General features: G+C 39.2%; 1 protein-coding gene across 4 annotated transcripts in view; it reads right to left on the bottom strand.

Moving 5' to 3' along the window:
* Positions 1–1,775: 1,775 nt before the first annotated feature.
* ATP6V1H (ATPase H+ transporting V1 subunit H) overlaps positions 1,776–25,214 on the bottom strand; it is a 155,578-nt gene continuing 132,139 nt past the window's right edge. For all 4 annotated transcript variants that reach the window (XM_047727107.1, XM_047727110.1, XM_047727109.1 and 1 more), the window contains one exon: positions 1,776–2,138. In XM_047727107.1, coding sequence (XP_047583063.1) covers positions 2,078–2,138 — 61 coding nt within the window. In that variant the 3' untranslated portion in view covers positions 1,776–2,077. The remainder of the gene's footprint in view (positions 2,139–25,214) is intronic.

Below are 25,214 nucleotides of genomic sequence, written 5' to 3'. Positions count from 1 at the left end.
TGTCCATATATACAATGGAATATTACTCAGCCATCAGAAAGGATGAATATCCAACTTTTGCATCAACATGATGGGACTGGAAGAGATTACGCTGAATGAATATAAGTCAAGCAGAGAAAGTCAATTATCATATGGTTTCACTTATTTGTGGAATATAAGGAATAATATGGAGGACATTAGGAGAAGGAAGGGAAAAGTGAAGGGGGTAAAATCAAAGGGGGCGATGAACCATGAGAGACTGTAGACTCTGAGAAACAAACTGAGGTTTTTAGAGGGCAGGGGAGGTGGGGGGGATGGGTTAAGACTGGTGGTGGGTATTAGGAAGAGCACGTATTGCATGGAGCACTGGGTGTGATGCATAAACAATGAATCAAGGAACACTACATCAAAAACTAATGATGTGGACACCTGGGTGGCTCAGTTCGTTAGGCGACTGCCTTCGGCTTGGGTCATGATCCTGGAGTCCCAGGATTGAGTCCCGCATTGGGCTCCCTGCTTGGCGGGGAGTCTGCTTCTCCCTCTGACCTTCCCCCTCTCATGCTCCCTCTCTTATTCTCTCTCTTTCAAATAAATAAAAAAAATATTAAAAAAAAGAAAAAAACTAATGATGTACTGTATGGTGACTAACATAATAAAAAAAATAAAGTTCTTCTCATTAAAAAAAAAGAAGAAAAGAAAAACCATTCTGGCACATGAAATCACTAACCAAGAAAAACATCCATTATCTTAACTAACTTTTCCCATAGGATCTCTATGCTGAAAAGAAAGCAATATTCAATCGTTGAACACTACATCAAAAACTAAAGATGTACTATATGTTGGCTAACTGAACATAATAATAATAAAAAAAGAATAAAAACAAAATAAATTAATCTATTAAAGACAAAAGGCTCAGATTTGGGGGTAGGGAGGGGGGACGTATATGCTAGGCATGCCCTGTTCAAGGCCTGTAGTTCCAGAGTAAAGAGGGAAGAAGACAGAAATAAATATCTACTGGCAATATTGAAACGAAAAAGTATTAAAAGAAAACAGACTTGAGGGGCGCCTAGGTGGCTCAGTGGGTTAAAGCCTCTGCCTTCAGCTCAGGTCGTGATTCCAGGGTTCTGGGATCAAGCCCCCAGTTGGGCTCTCTGCCCAGCGGGAAGCCTGCTTCCTCCTCTCTCTCTCTCTGCCTGCTTGTGATCACTCTGTCAAATAAATAAAATCTTTTAAAAAAAGAAAAAAAAGACAGACTTGAGGTACTAAAATCCAAGAATGAAAGTACAGGAAATCAATGAAATAAAAATAACTCTAGGGGCGCCTGGGTGGCTCAGTGGGTTAAGCCTCTGCCTTCAGCTCAGGTCATGACCTCAAGGTCCTGGGATCAAGCCCCACATTGGGCTCTCTGCTCAGCGGGTAGCCTGCTTCCCCCTCTTCCTCTGCCTGCCTCTCTGCCTACTTGTGATCTATCTCTCTGTCAAAAAAATAAAATCTTTTAAAAATAACTCTAAAGCTAAAATTCTTCACTGAGCTCCACAGGCAAATCTTTTGGACCATAGCATTATGTTAAAAATGTATTTAAAATTTTAAAGTTCTTTAAATATTAGCAGAGGATTGCTGTAATGTGTATGTGCACATGGACAGATGGGCGGATGGATGGGTAGATGGACATAGATATGCAGAATTTCAGAATATTTACTTACCATTCACTACCTTACAACAATTCTCCCAATTTGGCTAGGAAAAAAGATGATTTCTGTTATAATTTGAGTAAGGAATAAGTAAATAGCAAAACCTTTTTGAAGCAAGAATCCTTTAATAACGATACTCATTTCCAGAGAACAATAAATACAGAAATTACAAGCGGTACATGTAACAGTAATCTTTTCCTTAGCAACAGAAAGCACCTACTTTTATACAACTTACAGGGCAAACACGTTTAATGAAAATCAGCACTGGGAAAAGAGACACAACAGAAGAAAATTGCAAGTAAAATGAAAAATTACTTGTTCTTGACACTAACTAGTGAGATTCACACTTAGGTACTGCGTCCCAGGTGAAACAGGAAGGCTGGAGATTCTGAGGTTGGAGGGCATGTTCAGCTTCGGGCAGCAGCAGTCTGGGGCTGCTCAGATTGGAGCTGTTTACCAAGATATTCCCTAAAACAGTAGGAATAAAATAACAAAGTTGTTTAACAAAGCTTAAACAAAGTTTAAACAAAGTTTCGAAATCAAAGCACAATACACCATGTCATCTATACTTACTTTAACATCTAAAAATTAGTGAAATACCTCCAGAAAACTAAACTTTTCCAGATTTGAAAGGTACCTGTACTGTATGAACCTGAAACACTCTCTTTACCATGCATAAGTCATTACACACACAAACAGGTGATTCTGAATGCAACTACAAGGCAGTGTCTACCTCCCTGTCTGGGTCAAGTTTTGTTTACTACAGTCATACTTTTGCAATCAAAGAAGTTCAAAATCAACTGAAGTAGGATTCCAAGTAAGTGGACTGATACATGAAAAACACATTTCCTGATACTAGTGAATGAATATTAAGTATCTAGACCTCAGGATGAAAATAAATCACTAAAAAATACCATCAAGATTGACAACATGTAATGAAACTTCTCATTACTGAGCACTTTCTCTGCACCAATATAGTCTAAAACCTTCACAAAGATGGTCATACTGAATCCACAAACAATCCCAAGAGCAGAGAAGTAGTATTCTCATTGTACAGGTAAGGCAACTGAGGCTTAGAGCAGAGGTTTCCAAACTACTTAGGTCACATTCTCCTTTAGAAAATGAACATCTGCCCAGAGAATGTGTATACTTAGCTCTAAATTACACACAGGTTTCACTGTTAATTCCAGGAAAAAAAAAAATCTCTTTCCTATTTTCCTGTGAATGACTTGCCCAAACTTTTGTTTCTGAACAAAAGAAGAGATTTTGTGAATAACATTTTAAAAAGTCCCCACTATGAAAAGGAAAGAGCATGAGTTTTGGATAGAGACCTGGATTTACATTCTGGGTGCATGGCCTCCCAAGGACATACTGGTTCCAGAGGCTGTGGGATGAGGGCACCTGCTGGGGACGAGCAACTGGCACACGCAGGCACACTGTCATCTTCTCTCATCAGCTGACAGTCAACCTCTCCTTGTCTAAGCACCTCCAGGAAATGACCTGTGGGCCACCAGCATGGACCAGTAATGTAACCCTACCTTTCTCCACAAAGGTCCAGAGAAAGGGGAGAGAGGTGGTCCAAGGATTTTACTATGTTGCTCTACCTCCACTATCACGGCCTTTGTCCAAAGCTATCAAAGATATGAAGCAAGACTGAGAAAAGGAAGATGTGTCTGAGATAGGAACCAGACGGAATTCTGTGGACTTCGGCCAGTGAGGGTTTAGGGACCCCCCCAGCTCGCGAAGGTAAACTAGGACTGAAAATACTGAGGGACTGACTGAAACCTCCTATAGCATGAACATGATTTATGTGGGTTTTTTTTTACCCTTATACTGACTAATTAATTTTGGGTGTCATATTAAAGCACATAATATATTTTTGTGTCAACTAGGAGCTACACAAACATAATCTAGACAATGGGTACAGATCTTACTTTCAACCAACAGTAAGGAAGTAGTTCTGTCTAACTCATGCAAGGGCAAAAAGGGAGACCACCTATAAAGTTTATTAGGAAAAAAGTAAGTTTATTGTCACTATAAATGCCACCACTCTGGAGAAGCCTGCAACTATGGAGTATGTGTGACTGCATAAGTTTGATGTGCTGTGCTATATTGCTGTTCTTGGGGGGGGGGGGGAGATGAGAGGTAGGGTATAACAACATTTACCACAAAATTTCCAGATCTTATATATATATTATATATGCATATATAATATACACATGTATTTGTTTTTTCCTATATGTATCTAAAAAAATCAAGCCTGAAATTAGACATGCTTCATTGCAAGAGGGCCCTCTAATATTCCAATTTTAAAAGTTAGACTCTTTAGTGTAAAGCATGAGCAGAATATGCCACCCCAAAATATGCCACTTTGGTGCACTATTGTGAACTGTAGATACTTAAAAATAGCCAAGTGCAGGGAAAGGCTTTCTCTGAACTCCCCTTATCTACCTAAAGACAGGTCCTCCAAAAGGAACTCAGTTGTCCTAAGTCCCCTCCCTGGGAGTTTCATCAAACAGGGAGGACTGACTCTTATCACAAAAGAACAGTCTTAAAGTCCACATACATCCAGAGGAGACTGACAGACCATGTCACAGTCTCGGATCTCCCACCTACTTTGCTAGGGCCCAGCCATCATTCCTAAAATCAAAATACTCTTTATAAGAGGCTACATCCCACTCCTTGTTCCCTATTAAGATGGCATTAATCTTAAATTCTAAAGCTACAATTTTAAGTTACCCATTTTTCCTGGTATCTCCCCTGTGTATGTGAGGTATACATGTAATCATAGCTTTTTTCCGTTCATCTGTCATTTTACTACAGGATCTCAGCTAGAACTCAAGAGGGTAAAAGGAAAATTAGTTTCCTCCCTTCTTAGAAAACATTTAAAAAAGTGTACCTAAAGATACCATGCCACCCTTCAATTATATAAGCTGTGGTACTTTCAATAAGGACCAGTGCAAAGGGCCATGTTCTAAATAGAAGTTTCCAAATCACGAGAACAGAACAACGCCTTCCAGAGCTCAGTGCTCTGAACTGCCAAGAGATGGAAAAGGGTCTGGCTTGGATCTGGTCATACACAAAGGCTCCCATCTGCTCCACGCCTTAGAGAGACATGAAGGGTGGTTCACTTCCCATACCAGATTTAACTGATACTCAGGGATGAGAGTGAATACTTGGGAGGTGAAAAAGCTAACTGATTTCCTCACAAAAAAGACATTGTTGAAGTAAGGGTCAAAGAGGAGAATAACAGAACAAAACAACCAACCATGGCTTTTTGCCCACTGGTTTTCTGCTTCTTTGTTTTTCCTGGTCAAAGGTCTTTATTATGGATGACATGCTCTACTATACTCTCATTTTATTCCTACATACAAAGTGGCCCTGAGGCATCTACTTCTTTTTCACTACCTTAGTGCGTGGGATGTAGAAAACACAAGCCTTCCTTTGTGTCTGTTAAATAGAGTTTATGCAACTTAAAGATTCAGACAAAGGACAAGAAGAACACACATAAGGGGTTCAACTGTGAATGTGTACATCAAGAATCCCAGAGGAAACTTTGTGAGCCTAACTTGTAGGTCACAAAATGCTGAAAGTCTAATAGGAGAAGAACCCAAATGGGACCCATGGAGAGAAGAATCAAATCTCCTCAGGCTTTTCTGAAATTACTGTTTGCAATGGCTTACTGAGTTGTTAAAATATCAGACAGACAGGAAACAACATGTGTTGGAGAGGATGTGGAGAAAGGGGAACCCTCTTACACTTTGGTGGGAATGCACATTGGTGTAGACACTTTGGAAAACAGTGTGGAGATTCCTCAAGAAATTAAAAAGAGAGGGGCGCCTGGGTGGCTCAGTGGGTTAAGCCGCTGCCTTCGGCTCAGGTCATGATCTCGGGGTCCTGGGATCGAGTCCCACGTTGGGTTCTCTGCTCGGCGGAGATCCTGCTTCCCTCTCTCTCTCTGCCTGCCTCTCCATCTACTTGTGATCTCTCTCTGTCAAATAAATAAATAAAATCTTTAAAAAAAAAATTAAAAATAGAGCTTCCCTATGACCCTGCAATTGCACTACTGGGTATTTACCCCAAAGATACAGATGTAGTGAAAAGAAGGGCCATCTGTACCCCAATGTTTATAGCAGCAATGGCCACGGTCGCCAAACTGGAAAGAACCAAGATGCCCTTCAACGGACGAATGGATAAGGAAGATGTGGTCCATATACACTATGGGGTATTATGCCTCCATCAGAAAGGATGAATACCCAACTTTTGTAGCAACATGGACGGGATTGGAAGAGATTATGCTGAGTGAAATAAGTCAAGCAGAGAGAGTCAATTATATTGTGGTTTCACTTAATTTGTGGAGCATAACAAATACCATGGAGGACAAGGGGAGTTAGAGAAGAGAAGGGAGTTGAGGGAAATTGGAAGGGGAGGTGAACCATGAGAGACTATGGACTCTGAAAAACAATCTGAGGGGTCTGAAGGGGCGGCGGGTGGGAGGTTGGGGGGAACCAGGTGGTGGGTATTGGAGAGGGCATGGATTGCATGGAGCACTGGGTGTGGTGCAAAAACAATGAATACTGTTACGCTGAAAAGAAATTAAAATATATATATACATATATATATCAGAGAGAGCTCACCTGAGGCCCAACTGAAAAAGATACTAACTGTAGAAAAAGGACTTGGCCTACCCAAAGCTTTGGCAAACATCTACTCCTTTGAATTTAGCGTATAAAATGTTACAGTTTGTTTCCCTCATGTCAACTGGCAACATGCAGTCCATTAAAATATTCCCCAAGATTGATCTAAACCTGCCTGTGAACTCCCCATGACCCCCCGGCCATAGGGAAGTCTTGGCACTAAGTGCCTGGGGCAGAGAACACAGGACGGTTGCCACATTCCACACATTATTACAGCAATCATGGACACTTGCTTGTAGATATGCCCACACGTTTTCCTCCTATGCTTAAAGCATCTGTGTGAGATGAGTGTTATCTCCATTTACAGTGAATCAAATGGAGCCTCAGAAAACTTCCAATAACAGGCTCAAAGATAAACTGAGCAAATGGTTGGACAGGGCTCAGATCCTATTCTCTTTAATACTGTGAAGCTGCCGGGCCCCCAGAAAGAGCCCCAAAAGGTGTGAAAAGCAGCCACTATTCCTAATTTTACACATTAGAGAATAATAAGAGGGTATGAATAATTTCTTCAGGTTAAGGTAACATTACTGTCAGGCAAAAGGTAAAATAATATGGATTTACTTCCAGGATTATAATGGACCCTAACAAAGGACTCAAGAAGACTATTCTAAGTGAATTATCTATGTATTTAGTTGGTCTTCTCCTCTGTACTGAAAATCAATACAAAAATAACATTCAACTTATAAATTGTTCAGAAAGTGCCCAATTTGTACCAGCAATCCACAGGAGTTTGACATTAAATCTTTACTTCTACTAAGAAGCAAAATTTGAGAAGTATAATATTTTCTCCTCTTTAACTTCATCCATAATTTATATCATTTGGGATTCTAAATCTCTGAAACTGAAAAAAGAAAGGGTCTGAAGACCTACTCCCCTTTTTAAAAATCCAAGTACAAAATTTCTCACAAAAGAAACCATGCTGCATGCTGGGAAAGCATTGACATCTAATTAAGAAATATCTATTTTAAGGGGCACCTGGGTGGCTCAGTCTGTTAAGCATCTGACTCTTAGTTTTGATTCAGGTCATAATCTCAGGGTTGTGGGATTGAGCCCTGGGTGAGGCTCCATGCCCAGCAGGGAGTCTGCTTGAGACTCTCTCTCTCTCTCTGCCCCTCCTCCCACAGGTGCCATGACCGCACCACTGTGCTCTAAATAAACAAATCTTACCCCCCCCCCCAAAAAAAGAGGGGCGCTTGTGTTGGCTCAGTCAGTTAAGTGTCCAACTCTTAATTTTGGCTCAGGTCATGATCTCAGAGTTCTGAGACTGAGCCAGTGTGGCGCTCCATGCTCGAAGGGTGCATGCTTCAGGATCTCTCTCCCTTCCCTCTGTATCTACCCGTGCTCACGCTTGCTCACGTGCATGCTCTCTCTCTCTCTCTAAAATAATAAATAAAATCTTTAAATTAAAAAAAAAAAAAAACACCTATTTTATTCTCTTGTCAATGGCCATAAAAGATCTATACTTTGCCACGGACCATAATACTGAAAATCACTTTCCAATTCCTGAGAAAGCTACACAGGGCTTGAAAGAGGCAGTCTGAAGATGACATTAGCTACCTAGGTTCCAAGCTGTTAGCAGCTAGCATATCAAGAAGTGTTTACTTGGTGTATTTTTAACTCTTAGACAAGAAAGGCCTTCACCACATTACAATCGTCACTATACTTAGAGCTGTGTAAGTAGTCGAACATTTTTATTCTTTCTTTAAAATTATAGCTGGAAAAAAAAAAACCCGTACTTGAAGGAACTATGATATCATCCAATATGCTTCACCTATATATAATTTAAACTCACAGTGACTTCACCCATACAATTTAGTGCCCAGAAAAAAGAGAATATTCTCCTGACAAACGTATTAATCTGTGAAAACTACAATCTCCCTTATTTCCCTTTTTCCCTTGGTTGCCAAAAAGCTCAGTAGAAATTCCATGGTTACTATCATTTTTATATTATTTTCTTTAGTCTCTATTTGATGTGTAAGCTTTCGCAACTAAAATTATGAAGGACGTACAGAAAGAGCTGATATCCCACATCCTTCTGTGAGTTTATTACAATAATTATTAAAACTACAACTGAGGTAGAGGAGTTCCCTGTGAACGATAATCCTTCTGCTGTGTGGCTGCTACAGAACATCATTCAATACAAACTACTATCCATCCCCAACTGTGAACTGTGAGAAGGAGAGGCCCAAAGATGGCAGAAGAGGAGGGGATCCTATCTCAACCAGTGCTGAGTGAGTTGAGCTGAATATCTACCAGGCCATTCCAAACACCTATGAAATCAGCCTGTGATGTAAGAAGATATATCTGGATCCCTACAAACACAGTATCTCCAAGGTTGGTCTAGAGATATGAAACAGGGAGCCAAGATTCTGCAGGCAGATATTAGAAGATAAACAGAAGGAGGAGGGAGCCTCCAGGATCCCTGCACCACTGGAGCACAAAAGCCTCCAGTGCTGGGGACCAGGCACAGACTGGCAGACTGGTCACAGCGGGGAAAGGACTTAAGGTCAGCTCCCCAGCCTTCCAGTCTGAAACCTGGAGATTGTGAACTGAGGGGCAGCTGGCGGTTTTAGAAGCACAAAGGGCAGAGATGTGCCTGGACCTGGAAGCGAGGGCTGGTAATGCTACTGTGGGGCACACAACCCAGGATCCTGCCATTTTTAGCAACACAGACAAATGGAGACAGTGTGGCCTGGAGAGCTCACTGAAGAACAGACTGTGATCTCTCTGTTCTGAAGAGGTTTGGATACAGTCACTTCTGCTCTGACTCTCAAAAGAGATGTGGAAAGCCACTAGGGAAAACTGCCAGAGAACAGAAGTCCCAGGAAAACTGTTTTCACTGACCCCATCGCCCCCCCGCAGAGGAGGCAGGACAACTCTGCCCAAACAGAGTTGCCTGAGTAACATCGCTGCAGGCCCCTCCCCCAGAAGACAGGGTGGAAGTACAAGAGGCCGACAACCCTAAAGTCCCTATAAAACAGGTGCATCTTGCTTCTATTGTGGTCAATAATCTGGAATCTATACATTCCCTCAACCACCCCTCAACAGAATAACTAAGAGGAGGAACCCCCAATGTAGGAAAAACTCAGACTGCAACCTCTGCCACAGAACTAACTGTGGATATAAGAAAGATGTTGGAAGCAAACTTCAGTGTTCTGAAGACAATAGCTAAGATGGAGAAAACTATTAATGGCAACATAGATTTTCTAAGGGCAGAAATGAGAGCTGATCTGGCAGAACTTAAAAATGCTATCAGTGAGATCCAATCTAACCTAGATACTCTAACAGCTAGGGTAAACAAGGCAGAAGAACAAATTAGTGATCTAGAAGACAAACTGACAGAAAAGAAGGAACAGGAGGAGGCCTGGAACAAACAGCTTAAAATCCATGAAAACAGAATTAGAGAAATAAATGATGCCATGAAACCTTCCAATGTCAGAATTACTGGGATCCCTGAGGAGGTAGAAGGTGGGGGGGGGGGGGGATGATCATTAGATATTTGACTAAATCATAGCTGAGAATGTCCCTTATCTGGGGACTGAAACAAGCATCCGTGTCCTAGAGGCAGAGAGGATGCGTCCCAAGATCAAGGAGAACAGACCAATACCCTGGCACGTAATAGTAAAACTTACAAATCTTAGAACCAAGGAAACCATCTTAAGGGTAGTTAGGGGGCAGAGATTCCTTACATACAGAGGGAGGAACATCAGAATAACATCAGACCTGTCCACAGAAACCTGGCAAGCCAGAAGGGGCTGGCTGGCAAGACATATTCAGGGTACTAAATAAGAAGAACATGCAACCAAGACTTTTTTTTTTTTTTTAATTTCTTTTCAGCATAACAGTATTCATTGTTTTTACACCACACCCAGTGCTCCATGCAATCCGTGCCTTCTCTAATACCCACCACCTGGTTCCCCCAACCTCCCACCCCCTGCCCCTTCAAAACCCTCAGATTGTTTTTCAGAGTCCATAGGCAACCAAGACTTCTTTATATGGCAAGGCTGTCACTCAGAATGGATGGAGAGATAAAGAGCTCCCAGGACAGGAAGAAACTTGAAGAACAGGTAAACCACTAAGCCGGCACTACAAGAAATATTAAGGGAGGTTCTATAAAAGGAGAAAAACCCCAAGAGTAATACAGAACAGAAATATACAAAGACAGTCTACAGAAACAGGACCTCACAGGAAACATGGTAACAATAAAATAGTATCTCTCAATAATCACTCTCAACATGAATGGCCTAAATGCTCCCATAAAGTGGTACAGGGCTGCAGATCGGTTAAAAAGACAGGACCCACTGATATGCTATCTACAAGAGACTCATTTTGAACCTAAAGATAGATCCAGACTGAAAGTGAAGGGATGGAGAACTATCTTTCATGCCAAGGGACCACAAAAGAAAGTTGGGGTAGCAATTCTCCTAACAGACAAATTAGATTTTAAGTTGAAGACTGTAGTTAGATACACAGGACACTATATCATTCTTAAAGGATCTATCCAATAAGAAGATCTAACAATTGTTTAAATATCTGTGTCCCCAACATGGGAGCAGCCAACTACATAAGACAACTGCTTACCAAAATAAAGAGACATATTGGTGAGAATTCATTAACTATAGGGGATCTTAACACTCTACTCTCAGCAAGAGACAGATAATCTAAGCAGAAAATCAACAAAGAAACAACAGCTTTGAATGACACACGGGACCAGATGGACCACATAGATACATACAGAATGTTCCACCCTAAAACAACAGAATACCCATTCTTTTCAAGCGTACACAGAACTTTCTCCAGAATAGACCACACTGGGTCACAAATCAGGTCTCAACTGATACCAAAAGATGGAGATCATTCTCTGCATATTCTCAGACCAAAATGCTTCAAAACCACAATTCAATCACAAGATAAAGTTTGGAAGAAATTCAACCACTTGGAAGCTAAAGACCATCCTGCTCAAGAATGTCTGGATCAACCAGGAAACCAAAGAAGAATTTACACAATTCATGGAAACCAAAGAGAACAAAAACACATCGGTCTGAAACCTATGATACAGCAAAGGCGGTCCTAAGGGGGAAATATATAGCCATCCAAGCGTCACTCAAAAAAATAGAAAAATTCTGAATACACAAACTATCTTTACACCTTAAAGAACTGGAGAATCAACAAAAAATTAAGCCTAATCTATGCACAAGAAGGAAAATAATTAAGATTAGACCAGAGATCAATGAATTAGAAACCAGAAATATAATAGAACCATCTATGAAACTAGAAGCTGGTTCTTTGAAAGAATTAATAAGATCGATAAACCACTGGCCAGATTTACCCAAAAGAAAAGAGAACAGACCCAAATTAATAAAATTATGAATGAAGTGGGGTAGAGCATGACTAACACCAAGGAAATGGAAATCATCATCAGAAATTAGAAGCAACAGCTATATGCCAATAAGTTAAACAACCTACAAGAAATGGATGCATTCCTAGAAACCTATAAACTTCCAAAACTGAATCAGGAAGAAACTGACAACCTGAATAGACCAGTAACTAGAACAAGATTGAAGCAGTAATCAAAAACCTCCCAAAAACAAGAGCCCAGAACCTGATGGATTCCCTGGGGAATTCTACCAAACATTCAAAGAAGAAATAATACCTATTCTTCTGAAGCTGTTTCAAAAAACAGAAACAGAAGGAAAACTTCCAGACTCTTTCTATGAGGCCAGCATTACCCTGATCCCCAAACCAAGGCAAAGACACCATCAAAAAGGAGAATTTCAGACCAATATCCCTGATGAATATGAATGCCAAGATTCTCAACAAGATAATACCCAACAGTACATTAAAAAGATTATCCACCATGACCAGGTGGGACCAGGTGGGACCAGGTGGGATTTATCCATGGGATGCAGTGGTGGTTCAACATTTGCAAATCAATCAATATGACAGAACAAATTAACAAGAGAAGAGAGAACCACATGGTCCTCTCGATGCCTAAAAAGCCTTTCACAAAATACAACATCCTTTCCTGATTAAAACTCTTCATAGTATAGGGATAGAGGGAATATTCCTCAATTACATAAAATCCATCTATGAAAAACCCATAGCGAATATCATTCTCAATGGGGAAAGCTGAGAGCCTTAAGATCAGGAACACAAGAAGGATGCCTACTCTCGCCACTATTGTTCAACATAGTACTAGAAGTCCTAGCAATAGCCATCAGACAACAAAAAGAAATAAAAGGTATTCAAATTGGCAAAGAAGAAGTCAAACTCTCTCTATTCACAGATGGAAAACCCAAAAGACTCCACACCCCCAAATTACTAGAACTCATACAACAATTCAGTAATGTGGCAGGATATAAAAATCAATGCACAGAAATTAGCTGCTTTCTTATATACTAACAATGAAACTGTAGAAAAAGAAATTAGAAACTTGATTCCATTTACAATAGCACCAAAAACCATAAGGTAACTGGGAATAAACCTCACCAAAGAGGTAAAGGATCCATACTCTAGGAACTACAGAACACTCATGAAAGAAATCGAAGAAGACACAAAAAGGTGGAAAAACATCTCATGCTCATGGATTAGAAGAGTAAACACTGTTAAAATGTCTATGCTGGGGGGCGCCTGGGTGGCTCAGTGGGTTAAAGCCGCTGCCTTCGGCTCGGGTCATGATCCCAGGGTCCTGGGATCGAGCCCCACATCGGGCTCTCTGCTCAGCAGGGAGCCTGCTTCCCTTCCTTTCTCTCTGCCTGCCTCTCTGCCTACTTGTGATCTGTCAGATAAATAAATAAATAAATCTTTAAAAAAAAAAAAATGTCTATGCTGCCCAGAGCAATCTATATTTTCAACACCAATCAAAATACCATACCAATCAAAACACTAATGGCAGGATGCCTGGGTAACTCAGCTGGTTAAGCAACTGCCTTCAGCATCTTCAGTCCTGGGATTGAGTCCCACATTAGGTTTCCTCTGCTCTGTGGGGAACCTGCTTCTCTCTCTCCCTCTGCCTGCCACTCTCCCTGCTTGTGCATATTCTCTCTCTCTCTCTGTAAAATAAACAAATAAAATGTTTAAAAGAAAAATACCAATGGCATTTTTCAAAGTGCTGGAACAAACAATCCTAAAATTTGTATGGAACCAGAAAAGACCCCAAATCACCAAGGAAATGTTGAAAAAGAAAAAGCTGTGGGCATCATGTTTCCTGATTTCAAGCTATATTATAAAGCTGTGATCAGTAAGACAGCATGGTACTGGCACAAAAACTGACGCACAGACCAATGGAACAGAATATAGAGCCCAGATACGGACCCTCAACTCTATGGTCAACTAATCTTTGACAAAGCAGGAAAAAATGCCCAATGGAAAAACAACCGTCTCCTCAATAAATGGTACTGGGAAAATTGGGACAGCTCAATACAGAAGAATGAAACTGGACCATTCTCTTACACCATATGCAAAGATAAACTCTAAATGATTGAAAGACTTCAATGTGAGACAGGAATCCATCAAAATCCTAGAGGACAACATAGGCAGTAACCTCTTCGACATCGGCCACAGCAACTTCTTTCAAGACATGTCTCCAAAGGCAAGGGAAACAAAAGTGAAAATGAACTTTTGGGACTTCATCAAGATAAAATCTTCTGCACAGCAAAGGAAACAGTCAACAAAACAAAGAAGGAACCCATGGTATGGGAGAAGATATTTGCAAATGACAATATGGATAAAGGGCTGATATCCAAGATCTATAAAGAATTTCTCAAACTCAACACCCAAAAAATAAGTAATAAGTCAAAACATGGAGAGAAGGCATGAATAGTCACTTTTCCAAAGAAAACATACAAATGGCTGACAGACGCATGAAAAAAATGTTCATCATCATTAGCTATTAGGGAAATTCAAATCAAAACCACATTGAGAGACCACCTTACACCAGTTAGAAAGGCAAAACTTGACAAGGCAAGAAACAACAAATGTTGGAGAAGTTGTAGAGAAAAGGGAACCCTTACACTGTTGATGGGAATGCAAGTTGGTGCAGCCACTTTGGAAAACAGTGTGGAGGTTCCTCAAAAAATTAAAAACAGAGCTACCCTATGACCCAGCAATTGTATTACTGGGTATTTACCCCAAGGATACAGATGTAGTGAAACAAAGGGCCATATGCACTATGTCCACAATACCCAAACTGTGGAAAGAGCCAAGATGCCCTTCAATAGCCATCTGTGTTCAAGAAGCTATGTCCACAATAGCTGAACTGTGGAAAGAGCCAAGATGCCCTTCAACAGATGAATGGATAAAGAAGATGTGGTCTTCTCTGGAATACAATGGAATATTACTCAGCCATCAAAAAGGATGACTACCCAACTTTTGCATCAGCATGGACAGGACTGGAGGAGATTATGCTAAGTGAAACAAGTCAAGCAGAGAAAGTAATCTATCATATGGTTTCACTTATTTATGGAACATAAGGAATAGCATGGAGGACATTAGGAGAAAGAAGGGATAAATGAAGGGGGGAAAATCAGAGGGGGAGGAGAACCATGAGAGACTATGGACTCTGGGGAACAAACTGAGGCTTTTAGAGGGGATGAGGTTAGAGGAACGGGTTAGCCCAGTGATGGGTATTAAGGAGGGCACGGATTGCATGCAGCACTGGGTGTTACATGCAAATAATGAAACATGGGACACTACATCAAAAACTAATGATGTACTATATGGTGACTAACATAACATAATAAAAAAATACTAAAAAAAAAAATAGAAAAATAAAATTACAACTGAGCCATAATTGTATTCCTCTTAACCTTTACATATCCCGTCAGAAAACAAATGGATATAATATAAATCAAAAATGAAATAACTTTCTCTGGATGTAGAAAAACAATTTTTTTTAAATATTAACTTTATATTGGCTTATAACACAGATTTCTATTGGGTGAAGAGTAAACAATATTTAAATATTTTATACAGGCCTGGGTTTTTTAATGCTAGTTCACTATAGTTATAAGTTGAGTTATTCCTCCAGCTTTTATCATGATTTTCTGTATCATACACAAAGCAAATTTTGTTTTTACAAATCAGTTTTCCTATGTTACTACCAAACTATGTAAAAAATCACAGTGCTCTCTCCCATCTGCATCTGATTTACATAGTTAGAGACACAGTTAAATTCCAAATATAAGTATCTTCTCCCATTCCGTGGGTTGCCTCTTTTGTTGACTGTTTCCTTTGCTGTGCAGAAGCTTTTGATCTTGATGAAGTCCCAAAAGTTCATTTTCACTTTTGTTTCCTTTGCCTTTGGAGACATATCTTGAAAGAAGTTGCTGTGGATGATATCGAAGAGGTTGCTGCCTATATTCTCCTCTAGGATTCTGATGGATTCCTCCTGTTGAGGTCTTTTATCCATTTTGAGTTTATCTTTGTGTACGGTGTAAGAGAATGGTCGAGTTTCATTCTTCTACATATAGCTGTCCAGTTTTCCCAGCACCATTTATTGAAGAGACTGTCTTTTTCCCACTGTATATTTTTTCCTATTTTGTCAAAGATTATTTTACCATAGAGTTGAGGGTCCATATCTGGGCTCTCTACTCTGTTCCACTGGTCTGTGTGTCTGTTTTTATGCCAGTACCATGTTGTCTTGGTGATCACAGCTTTGTAGTAAAGCTTGAAATCAGGTAACGTGATGCCCCCAGTTTTATTTTTGTTTTTCAACATTTCCTTAGCGATTCGGGGTCTCTTCTGATTCCATACAAATTTTTGGATTATTTGCTCCAGACCTTGCAATTGCACTACTGGGTATTTACCCAAAAGATACAGATGTAGTGAAAAGAAGGGCCATCTGTACCCCAATGTTTATAGCAGCAGTGGCCACGGTCGCCAAACTGTGGAAAGAACCAAGATGCCCTTCAACGGACGAATGGATAAGGAAGATGTGGTCCATATACACTATGGAGTATTATGCCTCCATCAGAAAGGATGAATACCCAACTTTTGTAGCAATGTGGATGGGACTGGAAGAGATTATGCTGAGTGAAATAAGTCAAGCAGAGAGAGTCAATTATCATATGGTTTCACTTATTTGTGGAGCATAACAAATAGCATGGAGGACAAGGGGAGTTAGAGAGGAGAAGGGAGTTGAGGGAAATCGGAAGGGGAAGTAAACCATGAGAGACTATGGACTCTGAAAAACAATCTGAGGGGTCTGAAGGGGCGGGGGGTGGGAGGTTGGGGGAACCAGGTTGTGGGTATTGGAGAGGGCACGGATTGCATGGAGCACTGGGTGTGGTGCAAAAACAATGAATACTGTTATGCTGAAAAGAAATTAAAAATTTTTTTTTAAAAATTCCAAATGTAAGGACATAGAGTCAAACTGTTTCCACAATAATTTAAAAATCTCAACCTAAGAATAGTGATAATAATGATGTGTACCATTTCTTAGTGCCTGCTATTTACTTAGCACTGCACTAACAGCTCGATGTACATTTTCTTATTTACTCTCCACCATAATATTCATAAAAGCTGTGGATGAGCCCCATTTTTATAAATAAGGAACAGGAATTGAGCAATGAAAATGACACACTGCAATGTTAGGGTAACTAGTTAATGGCCGGAGGGTATATGTATCCACATCTGTCTGATTTAAAAACTCAAAGTCTTAATCACTATATAGTACCACCTCGTGGTACACTATTCTACCTCACACTAAGTCCGTATTATTGTGTAGATGTAGGAGTAAAGAGCTTAACATCACAATGTGAGTCCTCAAATTTATTTCCCAAATATATTTTCCTAACCACCAGCCATTTTATTTCCTAACAGCATCTAAATTCAAAGATTAATAGATTAGCAATATCTCTAAAGAGGTCAGTGATTCTAAAAGTAGAATCTGTTTATGTGAATTCCGGTCCTAAGAAACAAAGATGTACATTTTAAACTCAATTGCATTAGAGTCTATTACAAAAGCAATTTAGGCAAAGTTTGCAATAACAAAGTTATTTTTCAAACAGGAATTCCAACAATCATTTTAAACTAGCTACTTAATCTAAAACATCCAGCCATAAAATCTATAAAATCTAAATATCCAGAGTTTCTTTAGCTCCAGCTTATTTTCAAGACTAGTCCCTCTTTACCTATTACCACCAGTTTTATCATTAGATCAGCAGTGTCTTTCATACTTTATCATTTTTCCAACATATGGTGACGATATGCAATGCACTGAGCCACTGAAAGTATCAGAGTTGGCAGCAGACACTTCTTTTCCTTTTATCTTTCTTTTTAAGACTTGTTTTAATAGAGCAGTTTTAGGTTCACAACAAAACTGAGAGGATGGCACAGAGATTTCCCATATACACCCAGCCCCAATGCAGGCACAGCCTCCCCTACTATCACATCCCACACCACACTGGTACATTTTTTTTTTTTACCAAGGATGAACCTGCATTGACACATTATAACCATCCAAAGTCCATAGTTTACCACAGGGTTCATTCTTGATGCTGTCCATTTTATGCCCTTGAGTGACTGTATAATGACATATATCATCATCATACCAAACAGTATTTTAAGTGCCCTCAAAACCCTCTATAGTCCAGCTATTCATCCCTTCCTCCTTCCCCACACAACTGATCTTTCTATAGTCTGCACAGTTTTGCCTTTTTAGATGTCACATTGTTGATTTATACAGCATGTAGACTTTTCACTTTGGCTTCTTCCACTTAGTATGCGTTTCAGGTTCCCTCACACCTTTTCATGGCCTGACAGCTCATTTCTCTTTCATGCTGAGTAATATTCCATTGCCCTGATGGACCCAAGTTTGTTTATGCACTCACCTACTAAAGGACAGCTGGGTAGCATCCAAATTTTGGCAATTATGAATAAAGTTCCTATAAACATACCTGTGCAGTTTTTCATGTGGATTTAAGTTTTCAACCTCTTTGGGTAAATGCCAAGATGCATAATTGCTGGATCATAAGAATATATTTAGTTTGATAAGAAACCACCAAACAGTCTTCCAAAGTGGCTGTACTATTTTGCATTCCTACCAGCAATAACTGAGACTTCCTGTTACTACACACCCTGGCCAGTATTTGGTTTTTGTCAGTGTTCCAGATTTTGGCTAATCTAATAGGTATATAGTGGTATCTCATTTTTGTTTTAATTTGCATTTCCCTGATGACATATGACGTGCATCTTTTCATATATTTATTTACCAAAAGTGTATCTTCTTTGGTGAGGTGTCTGTTAAGGTCTTTGGCTCATTTCTTACTGAGGCTGTTTTCTTATTGTTGAGTTGTAAGAGCTCTTTGTATATTGCAGATAATAGTCCTTTATCAAACGTGTCTTTTGCAAATAAATATTTTCTCCCAGTATGTAGCCTGTCTTCTAATTCTCTTGAGATTATTTTTCATAGAGACGATGTTTTTAATTTCCATGAAACCCAACTTTTCAATTATTTCCTTCACAAATCATGCATGCCTTTACCATTGTATTTAAAAATGCATCACTATACCCAAGGTCATCTAGGCTTTCTCCCATATCATGTTCAAGGAGTTTTATAGTTGCACATCCTACAGTTAGGTCTATGATCCATTTTAATTAATGGAGTTAATTTTTGTGAAGGGTGTAAGGTCTATGCCAGATTCATTTTTGCATGTGGACATCCAGTTGTTCCAGTACTGAGACTATCTTTGCTGTACTGTATTGCTTTGCTTCTTTGTCAAAGGTCAGTTACCTATATTGGTGAGTCTATTTGTAGGTTCTCTACTCTGTTCCATTGCCCTACTTGTCTGTTCTTTCATCAATACCACACTGTCTTGTGTACTGTAGGTTCATATGAAGTCTTGAAGTCAGGTAATGTTAATCCTCTTAACTTCATCCTTCCCCTTTAATACCGTGTTGGCTATTTGGGTGTTTTGTTCTGCATATAAATTTTGGTATCAGTTGGCTGAAATCCACAAAATAACTTTCTGGGATCTTAACTGAAGTTGTACTGACTCTATAGATCAAGCTGAGATCTTGATAATACTGAATCTTCCAATTCATGAACACAGGGTCTCTCTCTATTTACTTAGTTCTTTGATTTCATTCATAGAGTTTAGTAGTTTTCTTCATGATGTAGCTTATATAGATATATATTTTTGTTAGATTTATACCTAAGTACTTCGTTTTGGGGGAGGGAATGGCTTTTTAATTTCAAATTCGACTTTTTTATTGCATGTATATAGGAAAGTGATTTACTTCTGTATATTAACCTTGTACCCTGCAATCTTATTGTAATCATTTATTAGTTACAGGAAAGTTTTTCTGTCAAATATTTAGGATTTCCTACATAGACAATACTGCCATCTGCAAACAAAGTTTTATGTCTTCCTTCCCAATCTGTATACTTTTCTTCCCAATATTAGTTCCAGGAAAGTTTTTCTGTCAAATCTTTAGGATTTCCTACATAGACAATCATGTCATCTGCAAACAAAGTTTTATGTCTCCCTTCCCAATCTGTATACCTTTCTTCCCAATCTGTATATTTTTTCCTTTCCTTTTCTTGCCTTATTGCATTAAGCAAGAATTTCAAGTTTGATGTCAAAAACGGAGCCACACGTGAGAAGGGATATCCTTCTTTGTACTTGATCGTTGTGGTAAAGCTTCCAGTTTCTCAATATTAAGTAAGATGTTAGCATAGGGTATTTTTTTTTAAGATTTTATTTATTCCTTTGAGAGAGATAGAGAAAGAGCAGGAGCAGGGAGAGAGGCAGAGGGTGAAGCAGATTCCCCACTGAGCTGGGAACCTGATGTAGGGCTCTATTCTGGGACCTAGAGACTGTGATCTGAGCCAAAGGCAGAGGCTTAACCATCTGAGTCACCCAGGCACCCCTGTAGGGTTTTTAAATAGGTATTCTTTATTAAGTTGAGAAAGTTCATCTCTATTCCTAGTCTACTGAGAGTTTTTATCATGAATGCGTGGTGGATTTTGGTGAATGCTTTTTCTGCATCTATTGATAAGATAATGTGATTTTTCTTCTTTAGTTTGATTACAGTAATTGTTTTTGTTCTATTGTGTTACGTTAGTCATCATACATCATTGGTTTTTGATGTAGTGTTCCATGATTCATTGTTTGCATATAACACCCAGTGCTCCAAGCAATCCATGCCCTTCTTAATAGGGAGGCTCACCCAACCCTTCCCCTCCTTCTAAATCCCTCCGTTTTAGAAGGTTCGTCTCCCACTCCAATTTCTTCCCCTTCATTTTTCCCTTCTCCTAATGTCTTCCATGCTCTTCCTTATATTCCATAAATAACTAAAACCATATGGTAACTGACTTTCTCTGTTTGACTTATTTCACTTAGCATAGTCTCCTCCAGTCCTATCCATGTTGATGCAAAAGTTGGGTATTCATTCTTTCTAATGGTTGAGTAATATTCCATTGTATATATGGACCACATCTTCTTTATCCATTCATCTGTTGAGGGGCATCTTGGCTCTTTCCACAGTTTGGCTACTGAGAACACTGCTGCTATAAACATTGGGGTACATATGGCCCTTTTCACTATATCTGTATCCTTGGGGTAAATACCCAGTAAGGCAATTGCTGGGTGATAGGGTAGCTCTATTTCTCATTTTTTGAGGAACCGCCTGCAACTGCCCCTCAGAACAATGTATTACTTAAACTATAATGCCTGGAGGATTTTACTAGTTACCAAGCACATTTAGATACAGCCTTAAGAAAAACACATGCTGGCAACAGGCCTTTGGGGGAAAGGACAATATACGGCCATGAAGCTGAGCTGCTGGGGATGCCCAGCCTGCTCAAGGCGGAAGGAAATACTGCCTGCTTCCCTTTTCCGTTGTCTCTCCTTTCTCTTCCCAGAAGTGCCCGTTGTTAGTTAGATGAGTTCTTTAAGTGTGCTTGGTTAATTGTAAACTTTACCCTCCTTCTTGTTTGTCCACAAGACATGTGACTAATATTTGACCTTCATCGGTTCTTCTGTTGGCTATTGTTTCTATCTAATAAAAGTGAGACTGTGGAGTTGCTCAGGGCAGCAGTCTTTTCGACTGTTGTCCCCTGCTCCCAAGCTCTTGCAGCTGACTTGTTTGTGCCTAATTCTTCTCCCGATCGCCAACCTGAAGTGGCAACCTCCACACTGTTTTCCAAAGTGGCTGTATTCCCACCAACAGTGTAGAGGGTTCCCCTCCCTCCACAACTTCTCCAACATTTGTTTCTTGCCTTATCAAATTTTGCTATTCTAACTGGTATAAGATGTGGTTTTGATGTGAATCTCCCTGATGGCTAATGATGATGAACATTTTTTCATGTGTCTGTTAGCTATTTGTATGTCTTCTTTGGAAAAGAGTCTGCTCATGTCTTCTGCCCATGTTTTGACTTATTACTTATTTTTTGGGTGTTGAGTTTGAGAAGTTCATTATAGATCTTGGATATCAGCCCTTTGTCTGTAGTGTCATTTGCAAATATCTTCTCCCATTCCATGGGTTCCCTCTTTGTTTTGTTGACTGTTTCCTTTGCTGTGCAGAAGATTTTATCTTGAAGTCCCAAAAGTTCATTTTCACTTTTGTTTCCCTTGCCTTTGGAGAAATGTCTTGAAAGAAGTTGCTGTGGCCAATGTCGGAGAGGTTACTGCCTATGTTGTCCCCTAGGATTTTGATGGATTCCTGTCTCACATTGAAGTCTTTCATCCATTTAGAGTTTATCTTTGTTGTACGTTTAAGAGAATGAATGGTCCAGTTTCATTTTTCTGTATAGAGCTGTCCAATTTTCCCAGTACCATTTATTGAAGGGACTGCCATTTTTACACTGGATATTTTTTCCTGCTTTGTCGAAGATTAGTTTACCACTGAGTTGAGAGTCCATATCTGGGCTCATTAATTAATTTTTTTAACCTTGAACCAACCTCACATATCTGGGATAAATCTTACTTGGTTGTGGTACGGAATTCTTTTTACACAAACATTTAGATTCAATTTTTGTTGAGGATTTTTTGCATCTATGTTCATGAAAAATACTGGTCTTTAGTTTTCTTGTAATGTCTTTGTCTTTGGTTTCCGTATTTAGGTAATGCTGGCCTCATAGATGAGTTACGAAGTATTTGCTCTACTTACATCCTCTGAAAGAGACTATGGAAAACTGGTCTAATTTCCTCCTTAAATGTTTGGTAGAATTCAACAGTAATCCCATATGGGCCTGGTGCTTTCTTGTTTTGTAAGATTATTAATTGTGGATTCAAGTTCTATAGTAAAGGCCTATTCAAATCATCTGTTTCTTCTTCTTTTGAGTTTTGGCAGATTGTGTTTTTCAAGGAATTTGAAATTTCATCTAGGTTATTAAATTTGTGTGTACCAGACTATTCACAGTATTCATTTATTATCCTTTTAATTGCCATGAGATCTGTTGTGCTGTCCCCTCTTTTGCCTCTGATATTAATTTGTGCCTTCTCTTTTTTTCCTTCAATAGCCTGGTGGGAGGCTTATTAATATTATTGCTTTCTTCAGAGAACTAGTTTTTGGTTTTATTGTTTTTTTCTATTTGCTGTTTTCAATTTCTTTGATTTATTCATATTATTTCTTCTACTTATTCTAGATTTAATTTTCTTTTCTTTTTCTCATTTCCTAAGTTGGAAACAAGATTATTGAGTTTTCTTCTTTTCTAATATATGCACTCAGCTATATATTTTCCTCTAAGCACTGCTTTCAGTGTATCCCACAAATTTGGTCAGTTATATTTTCATTTTCATTTAGTTAAAAATATTTTTATGAAAGAATCTGGAAATTTTCCCTCTGCTTCAATTTTTTGAAACAGCTTCAGGAGAATAGGTGTTATTTCTTCTTTTGAAAGTTTGGTAGAATTCCCCAGGGAATCCATCAAGTCCTGGGCTCTTGTTTTTTGGGAGGTTTTTGATCACTGGTTCAATCTCGTTACTAGATATCGGTCTATTCAGGTTGTCAATTTCCTCCTGGTTCAATTTTGGGAGTTTATAGTTTTCCAGGAATGCATCCATTTCATCTAGGTTGCTTAGCTTATTGGCATATAACTGTTGATAATAACTTCTGATGATTGTTTCTACTTCCTTGGTGTTAGTTGTGATCGCTCCCTTTTCATTCATAATTTTATGAATTTGGGCATCATCACTAGCCATCAGGGAGATTCAAATTAAAACCACATTGAGATACCACCTTATACCACTTAGAATGGCCAAAATTAGCAAGACAGGAAACAACATGTGTTGGAGGGGATGTGGAGAAAGGGGAACCCTCTTACACTTGGTGGGAATGCAAGTTGGTGCAGCCACTTTGGAGAACAGTGTGGAGATTCCTCAAGAAATTAAAAAATAGAGCTTTCCTATGACCCTGCAATTGCACTACTGGGTATTTACCCCAAAGATACAGATGTAGTGAAAAAAAGGGCCATCTGTACCCCAATGTTTATAGCAGCAGTGGCCACGGTTGCCAAACTGTGGAAAGAACCAAGATGCCCTTCAATGGACGAATGGATAAGGAAGATGTGGTCCATATACACTATGGAGTATTATGCCTCCATCAGAAAGGGTGAATACCCAACTTTTGTAGCAACATGGACGGGACTGGAAGAGATTATGCTGAGTGAAATAAGTCAAGCAGAGAGAACCAATTATCATATGGTTTCACTTATTTGTGGAGCATAACAAATAACAAGGAGTACATGGGGAGATGGAGAGGAGAAGGGAGTTGAGGGAAATTGGAAGGGGAGGTAAACCATGAGAGGCTATGGACTCTGAAAAACAACCTGAGGGTTTTGAAGGAGCAGGGGGTGGGAGGTTGGGGGAACCAGGCGGTGGGTATTGGGGAGGGCATGGAGCACTGGGTGTGGTGCAAAAACAATGAATATTGTTACGCTGAAAAGAAATTTAAAAATATATATATTTTTAAATTTCTCTTGTGATTTCTTCTTTGACCCATACATTATTTTGAAGTATGTTGTTTAATCCCCACATGTTTGGTAATTTCCCAGTTATCTTTCTTTTACTGATTTCTAGTTTAACTCCACTGGAGTCTGAAAACAGACAATGAATGACTTCTAGTTTTTTAAATTTGTTAAGGGGGGTTTTATGTCCCAGAATGAGTGTTACTGATTGTTACCTTAGCTTGAGAGAAATGTATATTCTGTTGTTGGTGGGTGAAGTAATCTATAGATGTCCATTATATCCAGCTGACAGTGTTGTTGAGTTTAACTATGTCCTTAGTGATTTTCTGCCTGCTGGATCCATCCATTTCTGAAAGGGATGTTGAAGTCTCCAACTATAAGTGTAAAATTCATCTGTTTTTCCTTATAGCTCTACCAGTTTTTGTCTTGCATAGTTTGATGCTGTTGTTAGGTGTATACATGTTAACAATTACATTATCTTCTTGGAGAACCCACCCCTTTATCATTTGTAAAGCCCTTCTTTATCCCTGATAAACTTTCCTTAATTTGAAGTCTGCTTTGTCTGAAATCAATACCCGACTCCTGCTTTCTTTTGATTACTGTTAGCATGGTATATTCTTCTCCATCTATTTACTTTTAACCTATATTTGTCTTTGTATTTGAAGTGGATTTCTTATAGACAATATAAAGTTGGGTCATAATTTTTTGATCCCCTCTGACAATCTCTTTGGTACAGTTAGACCACTGACATTCAAAGTGATCACTGAGATAGCTGGATTAAAATCTACCATATTCATTACTGTTTTCTATGTGTTGCTCTTGTTTTTTGCTCCTAGTTTTGTCTTCCACTCTTTTTTTTTTTTTTTTTGCCTTTTGTGGTGTTAACTGAGCATTCTGTATGATTCCACTTTCCTTCCTTTCTTACCATTATCAATC

The sequence above is a fragment of the Lutra lutra genome, chromosome 4 (assembly GCF_902655055.1).
Source record: "Lutra lutra chromosome 4, mLutLut1.2, whole genome shotgun sequence".
NCBI lineage: Eukaryota > Metazoa > Chordata > Mammalia > Carnivora > Mustelidae > Lutra > Lutra lutra.
The sequence above is the reverse complement of the archived record's forward strand: the minus strand, read 5'-3'. Positions and strand labels throughout refer to the sequence as shown.